Source organism: Salmo trutta, chromosome 27 (genome assembly GCF_901001165.1).
Source record: "Salmo trutta chromosome 27, fSalTru1.1, whole genome shotgun sequence".
Taxonomy (NCBI): Eukaryota; Metazoa; Chordata; class Actinopteri; order Salmoniformes; family Salmonidae; genus Salmo; species Salmo trutta.
Genome location: NC_042983.1, coordinates 32,363,332 through 32,376,918, shown reverse-complemented (window position 1 = coordinate 32,376,918; position 13,587 = coordinate 32,363,332). Strand labels below are relative to the sequence as shown.

The following is a 13,587-nucleotide window of genomic DNA, read 5'->3' as shown; positions in this document are numbered from 1 at the left end:
CTTAGGCAGCCTGTTTTTCCATTGGGTTTTGTGGGTAGTTGTTTTCTGTTTTGTTCCTTGTAACCTGACGGAACTGTTGACGGTCGATTTTGTTGTTTTGATTGAGTGTTTTCATTCAAGTAAAATATGAGCACTTCACACGCCGCGCCATGGTCCCCTTTGTACGACCCTCGTTACATTTACCTTGTCTTTCAACTGTTGTTCCATATTCTCTGCCATGTCCTCAACACGCCGTGTCACTGTTCGTCTTGACAGGGAAACATTTTCAAACAGCTCTTTCTTGTTGGGGCAAAGTATTGCTGCAGAGTCAATTAAACATTCTTTAATGAATTTACCCTCAGTAAATGGCTTGCTATGTTTAGCAATTTTGTTTGACTGTACATAGCTAGCTCTCGCAATTCCGTTGTTTGCTGAATGCAGTTTTGTGAAAAGTCCTTGCTGCTTTTGCAACTGAGAAAGCAACTCTTTCGATGCACTTGCCCTCTGCTCAGAAGACATATTCCTATATTTCTCTGCATGCTTCGTCTGGAAGTGTTGGGACAAGTTGTATTCTTTCAAGACAGCGATGATCTCTTTGCACACTAAGCACACAGCTTTCGCTGATACCTCAATAAAGAAATATTTTGATGACCACTGTTGCTCGAACACCCTACATTCATTGTCTACTTTTCTTTTCTTTGAAAAACTCATTTTTGCGCAATTTCTAGCTAGCTACTATTTGTAACTGTAACATGTGTGTCAGCTTGTCAGTCACTGTCTGTCCTCGTGCAGTTGATATTTATACTTGCCTTCAAAATAAATGTCCCACAAGCGGTGGGAGTTAAATAATTACACAAAGGTGAGTATTCAGTGGGCTTTTATTTGAATAACAAATATGTTTTTCAAAACTTTACTATCGCAAATTCTATATGTGATCTGAGCATGATTCCGCGGGCCATATTGAATCAGGTCGCGGGCCGCATACGGCCCCCGGGCCGGCCTTTGCCCTGGTCTACAATATCAAAAGCTTTTGACAAGTCAACAGATATGGCAGCACAATTCTTTCTATATTCTAAGGCATTTGCAATATCATTTACAGTGGTGTAATAATGTTATATGTTGTACTGTTTTATCTTTTGTTAATATGTAATATAAGTGCTTTAATATGTTTGGACCCTAGGAAGAGTGAATGGGGATCCCTAATCATGTAATAAATACATAAACAGCCATGGTTGTCGTACTGGTGCTATATTTAGGTCTGAATCCGGATTGATTAACATTAAGAATACCACTTGCAGATAGAAAATAACGTAGCTGTTTGTTGACCAATGATTCTACTATTTTTCGCAAGAAAAGGAAGTCTGGAAATGGGTAGATAATGATTAAAATCACTACTATCCCTGCCCTTATGGAGTGATAGCATAATAGCTGATTTCCACACTTGAAATATTTCCTAATACTAAAGTAAAATAAAAAAAGCGTGTTACTGAACCAGCAATGTTAGGTGCTGTGTACTTAAGCAAAGACGGACATAAATTGTCAGCCCCTAATAACTTATTGGTGTCAATAGCTAATAAGGCAGCAATAACTTCTGTTTCTGTCAGTTGGCAAAAAGAAAACCCCTGACTACCATTCCCCAAATCACGTGCAGTTGACTGATCATCCATCGAGGCAACTACAGGCTGTGTGTGTGAAGAACAGCCAACTGACTGGCCAAGACCAGTATGACCACCACGTCTTTCAAATAGGAAACCAGCTGAGATAAATGCTGATTAAAACCATCACAAATCGTAACTTTTCAGTAATGATGCAGGAGCCTAAAACGACTTGCTTAGGCAGGGAAGTACAGGCACCCCACTTCAGTAAATTAATAACAGTTTTCCAGAAGTTAGAGGGGTCACTAACAGAGTCTGTCATAGCGCTAAGGAAGTAGTTTGATTTGGCCTGTTTAACCGAGGCAGTTCATCTTTTTCTCAATTGCCTAAATTGCTTCCAATCAGCTAACGAGCCAGTTTGTCTAGCCTTGGCCCAAGCTTGATTTCTTATGAAGAGGAGGTCTGAGAGTACAGGAGAGCAGCATGGAATAGTTCAGTTTTTCGAGTCGCTTGAAAGGGGCATGTTTATCAGCCATATGGACTACAACAGCATCAATCTCTGTGTGCTGACAGAACGATAGGGAGAAGCTTAGTAATATCCTGTACTCGAGCCCTGGGTTGGCACACCCTGGGTTAGCACAGGGTTTTTGCTCGAGCAACACCATAGAGCTGCCTAAGACTACAGCCGGCGAGATAGAAGAGGACATCTGCCTATTACTACACCTTACATGATTCGGGAGACCCGTCGAGGACTTGCGAGAGGCAGAATCTCAAAAGGTTCTCAACTCTAGGACACGGTTCGAGCCTCCTATAACCAACAAAGTCTCATTCACCGTAAAAGCCAACAGAGAGGGAGTCAGAACAGGGAACGAAGGTGCAGGTACATCCGGATCCGACCTCGAAGCAGAAGCCCCCAGGGATGAAGGCTCTGGAACCTCTGGATCAAGGGTGAAGTCTGTTTGAAGTCTGTATCTAGTCCGGGTTTCCCACCGCCAAAGAGGCCCCAATTGCCAAAGTCTGCTGCTTTCGTGCCTCTCTGGCTGGTTGGCAGGGTAAATAATAGGATCATCCACTAAGTCATCCAGAAGCATTATACTAACTCCATTTTCTAGGGAAGAGGAGACTCCTTTGGGGAGGGATCACTTCAGAGCTCCAGCCAGTCTGTTATGGAGAGACAACACGGGGGCGACACGCCCACCAGGTCAGAGCGGCGTCCAGCTACTGGAGTAGAAGAGAAAGAGAAAGTAGGCGGAAGTGGATTCCCCAGTAGCTTGTGTAAGTTTGCTACTTGTTTGCTAAGAGTAGCCACTTCGCCTTTGTAGTCCTCTGCGAGCAAACAGTTGCTACATTGAAAGTCTGGACGGTCCACATTGTCCCGGAATAGAGCAAAATAAACCTAGATAATTATTATTTATTTAACTAGGCAAGTCAGTTAAGAACAAATTCTTATTTACAATGACGGCCTATACTGGCCAAACTCAGACAACGCTAGGCCAATTGTGTGCCGCCCTATGGGACTCCCAATCACGGCCGGTTGTAATACAGCTGTATTTGAACCAGGGTGTCTTTAGTGACACATCTAGCACCTAGATGCAGTGCCTTAAACCACTACGCCACTCAGGAGCCCATAATGCAGCGTTGAAACCATTCATTAGGAACCACCATTTGAAACTACAGGCTAGCTAGGCTAGCTAGGCTAACTGTGCTTCCGTGTCTCTCTTCTTGACAATAACTTACAAAACATTTGCTATAAACTACAGTGGGTTCACAAATACAGCCTCACCCTGCCTCCCAAAACAAGCATAGCCCGTGAAATGGCAAAAGCATAAGCAACACACACCTGAGTCACACACCAGTATGGCAAACAGAGAGAAAGTAGAGGACTTGCTCATTGTATGGTTCCTGGCTACACATACACTATACGAGCGGGAGAAGACCAACTCGCAAGTTGGTCATGTAGAAGCAAGCAGTAAATTGCAGGGCAGTGGGCCAAAACACAGGTCAACAAGTTAACCTGTTGGGCATAGGGGGCAGTATTTGCACGGCCGGATAAAAAAAACATACCCGATTTAATCTGGTTACTACTCCTGCCCAGTAACTAGAATATGCATATAATTATTGGCTTTGGATAGAAAACACCCTAAAGTTTCTAAAACTGTTTGAATGGTGTCTGTGAGTATAACAGAACTCATATGGCAGGCAAAAACCTGAGAAGATTCCTTACAGCAAGTGGCCTGTCTGACCATTCCTTGAGCTTCTTGACTCTGTTTATTGAAGACTGAGGATCTTTGCTGTAACGTGACACTTCCTACGGCTCCCATAGGCTCTCAGAAGGCGGGAAAAAGCTGAATGATGTAATTCCAGCCCCAGGCTGAAACACATTAGCGCTTTTGGCAAGTGCTCTATCAGAGGACAATGGGCTGAGGCACGTGCACGAGTCGACCCCATGCTTTTATTTTCTTTCGTCTTTTAACCTAAACACAGATTCCCGGTCGGAATATTATCGCTTTTTTACGAGAAAAATAGCATAAAAATTGATTTTAAACAGCGGTTGACATGCTTCGAAGTACGGTAATGGAATATTTAGAATTTTTTTGTCACGAAATGCGTCGTGCTCGTCACCCTTCTTTACCATTCGGATAGTGTCTTGAACGCACGAACAAAACAGAGGATATTTGGATATAATTATGGATTCTTTGGGACCAAACCAACATTTGTTATTGAAGTAGAAGTCCTGGGAGTGCATTCTGACGAAGAACACCAAAGGTAATAACATTTTTCTTATAGTAAATCTGACTTTGGTGAGTGCTAAACTTGCTGGGTGTCTAAATAGCTAGCCCTGTGATGCCGGGCTATCTACTCAGAATATTGCAAAATGTGCTTTCACCGAAAAGCTATTTTAAAATCGGACATATCGAGTGCATAGAGGAGTTCTGTATCTATAATTCTTAAAATAATTGTTATGCTTTTTGTGAACGTTTATCGTGAGTAATTTAGTAAATTTTTTGTAAATTCACCGGAAGTTTGCGGGGGGTATGCTAGTTCTGAACGTCACATGCTAATGTAAAAAGCTGGTTTTTGATATAAATATGAACTTGATTGAACAAAACATGCATGCATTGTATAACATAATGTCCTAGGTGTGTCATCTGATGAAGATCATCAAAGGTTAGTGCTGCATTTAGCTTTGGTTTGGGTTTTTGTGACATTATATGCTAGCTTGAAAAATGGGTGTCTGATTATTTCTGGCTGGGTACTCTGCTGACATAATCTAATGTTTTGCTTTCGTTGTATAGCCTTTTTGAAATCGGACAGTGTGGTTAGATTAACGAGAGTATTGTCTTTAAAATGGTGTAAAATAGTCATATGTTTGAGAAATTGAAGTAATAGCATTTCTAAGGTATTTGAATAACGCGCCACAGGATTCCACTGGCTGTTACGTAGGTGGGACGATTTCGTCCCGCCGACCCTAGAGAGGTTAAGGAGACAGGTAGCAGGAGCACTAGCTTAACAACGAGCAGCAGGGCGTACACTCACACAGCCTAGAACGCAAGTATGGATATTCGGACATGGCCAGTCTCTAGCAACATATTTAGGCTTGTTTTTTGACAAAATCTCTACTAGACGGTGCCAAAAGTTGGTCCAATGACATGACTGTATTACAAAAAAATCAGTTCAGCTCCTACTAGACTACTCAAAACTAGCACATTGTTGTAACTTTAAGAGAAAGTGTAAGTATTGTTAATGTCCCCAAAAAGGGAATATGTCTGGTGAAAGCAGAGTATGTGGGTAATATTAAGGATCTGTGTGTGTGTGTGGTTGTGTGCATGCGTATGCGTGTTCCTGTGTGTTGTGCAAGGTCTGCCCCATTGATTGTCTGCAGTCATGGAGGAGCCTTTGTCCAAGTCAGAGTCTCATCTCGAACAACCCTGAATCCTCACAACAATTTCCACAAAACACAGATACAGACCCTTGTGGATTTAGATACAGAAAGATGGTTAGAGTAAGAAACAAAGAAAATAAACAAAGAAACCAAATGAAATAATGTTTTTGCGCTGTTTGCCAGCACTAGCTACCAACTGTTCTGTACACCAGGCAAGGCTGATCATAAAAGAGAAGAGCCAGGCAAGACTGATCATAAAAGAGAAAAATACAGCACTTACTGTATTGGCAGTTCCTTCCCATGTACTCCCCGGGGCATTCGCAAGAGTAGTTGGCAACCAGATCTGTGCAGATGCCCCCATTTTTACACGGGTCTCTCTCGCATTCGTTAACATCTGCAAGAGCCAAGAAAACAGAAAAGAGGCACATTAATTTCTTTGAAGCAGAAATGTTTGCAATTAGCAGGACATGGTTCTAATTAACATGCATTCATGGGGAATATTTATTGAATTTGCTCTATTTGATACTTGATTCTGCCGCCCCAAGATGCTTTCGCTGAGAAGGAGCGGCTGGCTTCCTGAAGCTAATAAATCAAATGGTTTCCTGGGATCGACCGTTAATGTTACCCACCAATTTAGGTTTGGGACTTTCAACAAACATATATACAGTGGCTTGCGAAAGTATTCACCCCCTTTGGCATTTTCCTATTTTGTTGCCTTACAACCTGGAATTAAAATAGATTTTTGGGGAGGTTGTATCATTTGATTCACACAACAGTCTTACCACTTTGAAGATGCAAAATATTTTTTCTTGTGAAGCAAACAAGAAAAAAGAGCCCAAAAAATAACTTGAGCGTACGTAACTATTCACCCCCCCAAAGTCAATACTTTGTAGAGCCACCTTTTGCAACAATCACTGCTGCAAGTCTCTTGGGGTATGTTTCTATAAGCTTGGCACATGTAGCCACTGGGATTTTTGCCCATTCTTCAAGGCAAAACTGCTTCAGCTCCTTCAAGTTGGATGGGTTCCGCTGGTGTACAGCAGTCTTTAAGTCATACCACATATTCTCAATTGGATTGAGGTCTGGGCTTTGACTAGGACATTCCAAGACATTTAAATGTTTCCCCTTAAACCAGTTGAGTGTTGCTTTAGCAGTATGCTTAGGGTTGTTGTCCTGCTGGAAGGTGAACCTCTGTCCCAGTCTCAAATCTCTGAAAGATTGAAACAGGTTTCCCTCAAGTATTTCCCTGTATTTAGCGCCATCCATCATTCCTTCAATTCTGACCAGTTTCCCAGTCTATGATGATGAAAAATGTGGATGGTGTTCTCAGGGTGATGAGAGGTGTTCGTTTTGCGCTAGACATAGCATTTTCCTTGAGTGCCAAAAAGCTCAATTTTAGTCTCATCTGACCAGAGTACCTTCTTCGATATGTTTGGGGAGTCTCCCACATGCCTTTTGGCGAACACCAAACATATTTTCTTTTCTTTTTTCTTTAAGCAATGGCTTTTTTCTGGCCACTCTTCTGTAAAGACCAGCTCTGTGGAGTGTACTGCTTAAAGTGGTCCTATGGAGAGATACTCCAATCTCCGCTGTGGACCTTTGCAGCTCCTGGTCGGTGAGTTTTGGTGGGCGGCCCTCTCTTGGCAGGTTTGTTGTGGTACCGTATTCTTTCCATTTTTTAATAATGGATTTAATGGTGCTCTGTGGGATGTTAAAAGTTTCAGATATTTTTTTATAACCCAACCGTGATCTGTACTTCTCCACAACTTTGTCCCTGACTGGAGAGCTCCTTGATCTTCATGGTGCCGCTTGCTTGGTGGTGCCCCTTGCTTAGGGGTGTTGAAGACTGGGGCCTTTCAGAACAGGTGTATATATACTGAGATCATGTGACAGATCATGTGACACTTAAATAAAGTCCACCTGTGTGCAATCTAACTAATTATGTAACTTCTGAAGGTAATTGGTTGCACCAGATCTTATGTAGGGGCTTCATAGCAAAGGGGGTGAATACATATGCACGCACCACTTTTCAGTTTAAAAAAAAAAAAGTTTTTTTTTTCATTTCACTTCACCAATTTGGCTACTGCACCACTAGTGTGTAGACTTGAGCTATGCGAAGTAAAGAATGTACATTAGGTTAAGCTTAGTAAGGAATGTACACATCTTCAATCTAGCTGGAACTAGCTGGTCTCATGCCATTTCATCTACAGATCACAGAACAGTGACGCATGTCAGCCATCATGTTCTTTTGAGGCAGATCGAAATCAGTGCTGTACTGTTTACTTTCTAAAAATCCCCATTGGTCCACAGTCTGTTTGCTATGTCTGTGATCTGTTACTGACGTCAGTTAGTGTTTAGGGCAAAGTCCTGCTGAGAATAACCTACTGTGAATCGGATGTGTTTCATGATAGGAGATCTCATAAAGGAATCCACTTTATGGCATCCTGCCAGTCTCATGCACAGAAGAAAAAGGTTGGAATAGATTTTGAGAAGAATCCATAACTTGGCATTTGGAAACATACACATAAGCAAAGGTCTCATTTCCGCCTCTAGTAAAGTGAGTACTAAGACACTTAATCCCACTCTAAAGCATGCCCTACTCTTCAGTGACTAATAACACTGATTTCATGATTATGGAACAAACTCTGCAAGCTTAAGAACACAAATATGAATAAAGTATAAGCCTGTTAGGATGTTTTTCTGAGATGTTATCTTCCACATCTAAGTGCAGAATCCAAGCTAATATATCCATAATAGCACACATGCCCTCGGCCAAATGCCATTAACTGATCCAAGCCCACAGCATACAATCAAATCTCCAAATTAAGGTTTGTCTATTTAGCAGCATGACAAGACAGTTGAAATACAAATTCGATACTGTGTTCTAAAAGTTGCGGAACGTCACATTCACAAAGGTATGCCTATGTCTATAGTGGCATGTGCCGTTTGCATGTGCTACCGTGTTCCAGGTGTGTCCCAGACAATATTCCAGACATCATTCTGGGAACACGTGTGGCCCTCATATAGGCACACATTACACTATGATATTCAAAGAGCACATATACCTATGGAGCATCAGTCACAGTAGCCCCCCACTCATATGATGCATGTGATGATGGAGAGAATACCCCTGCTGAGATGAACCTTCTCAACCTGACAGTGATGAGAATTCAAGCTCTGAAACGAATAAAGATAAGTCCTCCATAACTGAGCAGAATCAGCTGGAACATGCACACCGCAGGGGAACAAAGAGAATAACATTATATTTTGAAAAGCATATCATCTGGACCATATGTATAAAGTGAGAAAGACAAGGGCTTTCACTGTTGCCACTACAGACGTAGACATTGGTGGGTCATTCCACGAAAATAGTACCTTCGACATTTTAAGTAGAAATTGTGCATCAACATTGACTTTACATTTATTTTTATTTTATATCAGACATTTTTTTATATACAGTTGAAGTCGGAAGTTTACATACACTTAGGTTGGAGTAATTAATTCGTTTTTCAACCACTCCACAAATTTCTTGTTAACAAACTATAGTTTTGGCAAGTCGGTTAGGACATCTACTTTGTGCATGACACAAGTAATTTTTCCAACACTTGTTTACATCATTTGAGTCAATTGGAGGTGTACCTGTGGATGTATTTCAAGGTCTACCTTCAAACTCAGTGCCTCTTTGCTTGATATCATGGGAAAATAAAAAATAAAATCAGCCAAGACCTCAGAAAAAAAATTGTAGACCTCCACAAGTCTGGTTCATTTTTGGGGGCAATTTCCAAACGCCTGAAGGTACCACGTTCATCTGTACAAACAATAGTACGCAAGTATAAACATCATGGGACCACGCAGCTGTCATAGCGCTTAGGAAGGAGACGCGTTCTGTCTCCTAGAGATGAATGTACTTTGGTGCGAAAAGTGCAAATCAAACCCAGAACAACAGCAAAGGACCTTGTGAAGATGCTGGAGGAAACAGGTACCAAAGTATCTATATCCACAGTAAAACGAGTCCTATATCGACATAACCTGAAAGGCCGCTCAGCAAGGAAGAAGCCACTGCTCCAAAACCGCCATAAAAAGCCTGTTTGACCATAATGACCATTGTTATGTTTGGAGGAAAAAGGGGGAGGCTTGCAAGCCGAAGAACACCATCCCAACCGTGAAGCACGGGGGTGGCAGCATCATGTTGTGGGGTGCTTTGCTGCAGGTGGTTCTGGTGCACTTCACAAAATAGATGGAAAATGATGTGGATATATTGAAGCAACATGTCAAGACATCAGTCAGGAAGTTAAAGCTTGGTCGCAAATGGGTCTTCCAAATGGACAATGACCCCAAGCATACTTCCAAAGTTATGGCAAAATGGCTTAAGGACAACAAAGTCAAGGTATTGGAGTGGCCATCACAAAGCCCTGACCTCATTCCTATAGAACATTTGTGGGCAGAACTGAAAAAGCGTGTGCGAGCAAGGATGCCTACAAACCTGACTCAGTTACACCAGCTCTGTCAGGAGGAATGGGACAAACTTATTGTGGGAAGCTTGTGGAAGGCTACCCGAAACGTTTGGCTAAGGTGTATGTAAACTTCTGACTTGCTAAAGTGCCAAAATTCTGTATTTTGACATGCCCCTCTGTCAAACCTGTGTCACTTCTAGGAAGATGTTAACCCACTTAATCGTTTCACCATCATTGTAAATCCCTAGTTTTTTGTGTTGCTTTGACAAAGTAAATTCTGATTCATTTACGTGATTCATTTACGTATTTCCCTCGTTTTAAGGTCAACTCTGTTACGTGAACTGAACTCTCATTTTAATGTGTTGAAATTATTCCATTGGAGATAAAAAATTCCAAAGAAACATTGAACATTTAATAGTCAAATCATAGACTAAAATCAGGTGAGCTGATTCTACTCTTTTTGGCAGTGCAGTATCCAAGCTAACACATCCATAACACACATTACCTCGCATCAGCTGATGGCATTTGGCCAAGCCCACAGAATACAATCAAAACTCCAAATGAGGGTTTTCTGTCTATATCTGAATTGAATTCTGATAGAGTTAGCAGTGTGATGAGACTGTTGCAATACTGCATTCTGAAAGTTGAGGAACATCACATCCACATCGGTATGCCTGTCTATTGTGGCATGTGAAGTTTACATGTGCTACCTTGACAATGTTTCAGACACCGTTATGGGAACACATTAGCGTTCATTATAGGCTAACATTCCATTTATTTACTATTATATTCAAAGAGCACATAGACCTATGGAGCACCAGTCACATTAGCCTACCCTTATATAACGCTTGTGATGATGGAGAGAATACCTCTGCGGAGATGAACCTTCTCAACCTGACGGTGAAAGTACTGAAAGCACTGAAACAAATAAAGACAAGTCCTCCATAACTGAGTAGAATCAGATAGAACATGCACCCCACCGGGAAACAAAGAGAATGTTACATTTTGAAAAGCATTTCATCTGGAACATATGTCCAAATTGAGAAAGACAAGGGCTTTCAATGTTGCCACTATAGACATAGACATTGATATTGGCCTTGCGTGGTTGGTAGGTAGGTAGGTAGGGGGCTGTGGAGTTCTGCTAAACTGCAGAATAAATTGATCAAAAGCACACCTCAGGGTTCAGTCCTGTTCGATTATGCTTAAGAGGTGACACAATTCCTCTTTGAACTTTGAGAGTGGGGAAACATTGTAGTCATTTAGCCGACACTCTTAACCAGGAGCAATTAGAGTAAAGCATCTTGCTCAAGGGCACATCAGCAGATTATTCACCTAGTCTGCTCAGGGATTCAAACCAGCAACCTTTCAGTGACTGGCCCAACGCTCTTAACCACTAGACTACCTGCCACCCTGAAACAGACCTGACCAACTGCTCAGTTTGCAAAGACAAAGTAAAGGAGTATTAGGACGTGCTCTATTCAACTAGGCTGCGTCCCACAGTTTTCAACGAATTCCATTCATGATGACTAGGATTAAATCATGCATGAAACACCTTTCTGATATGTCCAAGTGATATTTTGGCATGATGACATACTATTACCAACACATGTTGCTGATCATTGTTGTCAATAGGAGACACCCGCAAAGTAACTCTAATAGTGTGATAATATTTATTTCAAAGGAATCCAGTGAAGCCTTGTAACGCTGCCGAGGTGAGTAGAGCACATTTCCTGTTGGAGACCTTGGCTGTAACTGTGCTCTGTGATGGCACCAAAGGACAATTACAGGTAATTATCCGTCCATGCAAAGGGCAGCGTGATTGAAATGAGAGCACCCAGTTAGACACCCTGTCCCCCACTGACTAACATATTATTAGCTGTGAAATGAACAAACAAGCACTTGTCGGAGGGATTCCATCTTGATAGCAGGAGGCTGTCGCAATCAAGGAGGATTATGTTTTAATTAATTCAACCTAGAGGGGCCTAACAATCTCGTTAAGAATATTAACCTGACAAACACTGACTAGTTTCTGCATTATACATGACAACAAGGGCCAATCATCATTAAAGCTGAGATTTTCAAAACGGCTTTTCAAACTCATTATCCTGCATTATTTCATAGAATTGCATGAAGAAGAAAAGAAAAACACTATGAATTATCAAAGAGGGGTCTAAAAAAAGAAAACATAAATCAGTCATGCCATTCAGAGCTGAACATACTGCAGAGTATCGAATTGGCTGATTGGGAAACTCAGATGGGTATTTAATAGGGTACCCACCTGCCTGTGTCCAGATGTGGGATCTCACGGACAGAAATGATTGCAATTGTCTCCATCTCAACCTCTCTTTTTGAGGTCATTGAGGCGTCTTAAATATATTGCACTTACAATGCAGCCATATGGCTAAATGTAATTGATATTTATCCCATAAATGAAAATTATTAGTAGTACAGCACGTGCCTGTTATACATCACTGGCATCTATAGAACCTTAGCAGGCAGAATACACATGTATGACACAACAGGTACAATAAGAGGTATAACAACATTAAGGCAGTGTTATACAGTTTAAAATATTACATTACATTATATTTTATAGCACATAACCAATGAATTTATTGTATTCCCTCCGGCCACTACTCCACTATCACATATTTACAATACAACATATATGTGCACGTGTGTGTAGAGTGCATGTCTTATCATTTGTGTCTGTGCCTGTGCGTGTGTCTCTTCACAGTCCCCGCTGCTCCATAAGGTGTATTTGTATCTGTTTTTTAAATCTAATTTTACTTGCATCAGTTACATGCTGTGGAATTGAGTTCCATGTAGCCATGGCTCTATGTAGTACTGTGTGCCTCCCATAGTTTGTTCTTGACTTGGGGATTGTGAAGAGACCTCTGGTGGCATGTCTTGTAGGGGTATGCATGGATGTCTGAGCTGTGTGCTAGTAGTTTAAACAGACACATCGGTGCATTCAGCATGTCAACACTTCTTATAAAAACAAGTAGTGATGAAGTCAATCTCTCCTCCACTTTCGGCCATGAGAGATTTACATGCATATTATTAATGTTATCTCTCCATGTCAATCAATCAATCAATCAAATGTATGTATAAAGCCCTTCTTACATCAGCTGATGTCACAAAGTGCTGTACAGAAACCCAGCCTAAAACCCCAAACAGCAAGCAATGCAGGTTTAGAAGCACAGTGGCTAGGAAAAACTCCCTAGAAAGGCCAGAACCTAGGAAGAAACACAGAGAGGAACCAGGCTATGAGGGGTGGCCAGTCCTCTTCTGGCTGTGCCGGGTGGAGATTATTACAGAACATGGCCAAGATGTTCAAATGTTCATAGATAATAATAATCAATTTGAGAATAATGAATTCAACATGTTTTGACCATGACAGTTTACGATCCAGGGTTACTCCAAGCAGTATAGTCTCCTCATCTTGCTCAATTTCCACATTATTTATTACACAATTTAGTTGAGGTTTAGGGTTTAGTGAATGATTTGTCCCAAATATAATGCTTTAAGTTTTTGAAATATTTTTACCTCTCTGTTGATATCACATAGAGACGGGGATGTACATTATCAAGCATTTCACACATGTTATCCATATACTGACTGTTAGCACTTGGTGGTCTATAGCACCTTCTCACCAGAATGAGCTTTTTGTGAG

General features: G+C 41.3%; 1 protein-coding gene across 2 annotated transcripts in view; it reads right to left on the bottom strand.

Annotated features, from left to right (window-relative positions):
* The window catches only part of LOC115164906 (EGF-like repeat and discoidin I-like domain-containing protein 3), a 224,387-nt gene that overhangs the window by 113,910 nt on the left and 96,890 nt on the right, over positions 1 to 13,587 (bottom strand). For both annotated transcript variants that reach the window (XM_029717822.1, XM_029717823.1), the window contains one exon: positions 5,738 to 5,851. In XM_029717822.1, the coding sequence (XP_029573682.1) occupies positions 5,738 to 5,851 (114 nt within the window). The remainder of the gene's footprint in view (positions 1 to 5,737; positions 5,852 to 13,587) is intronic.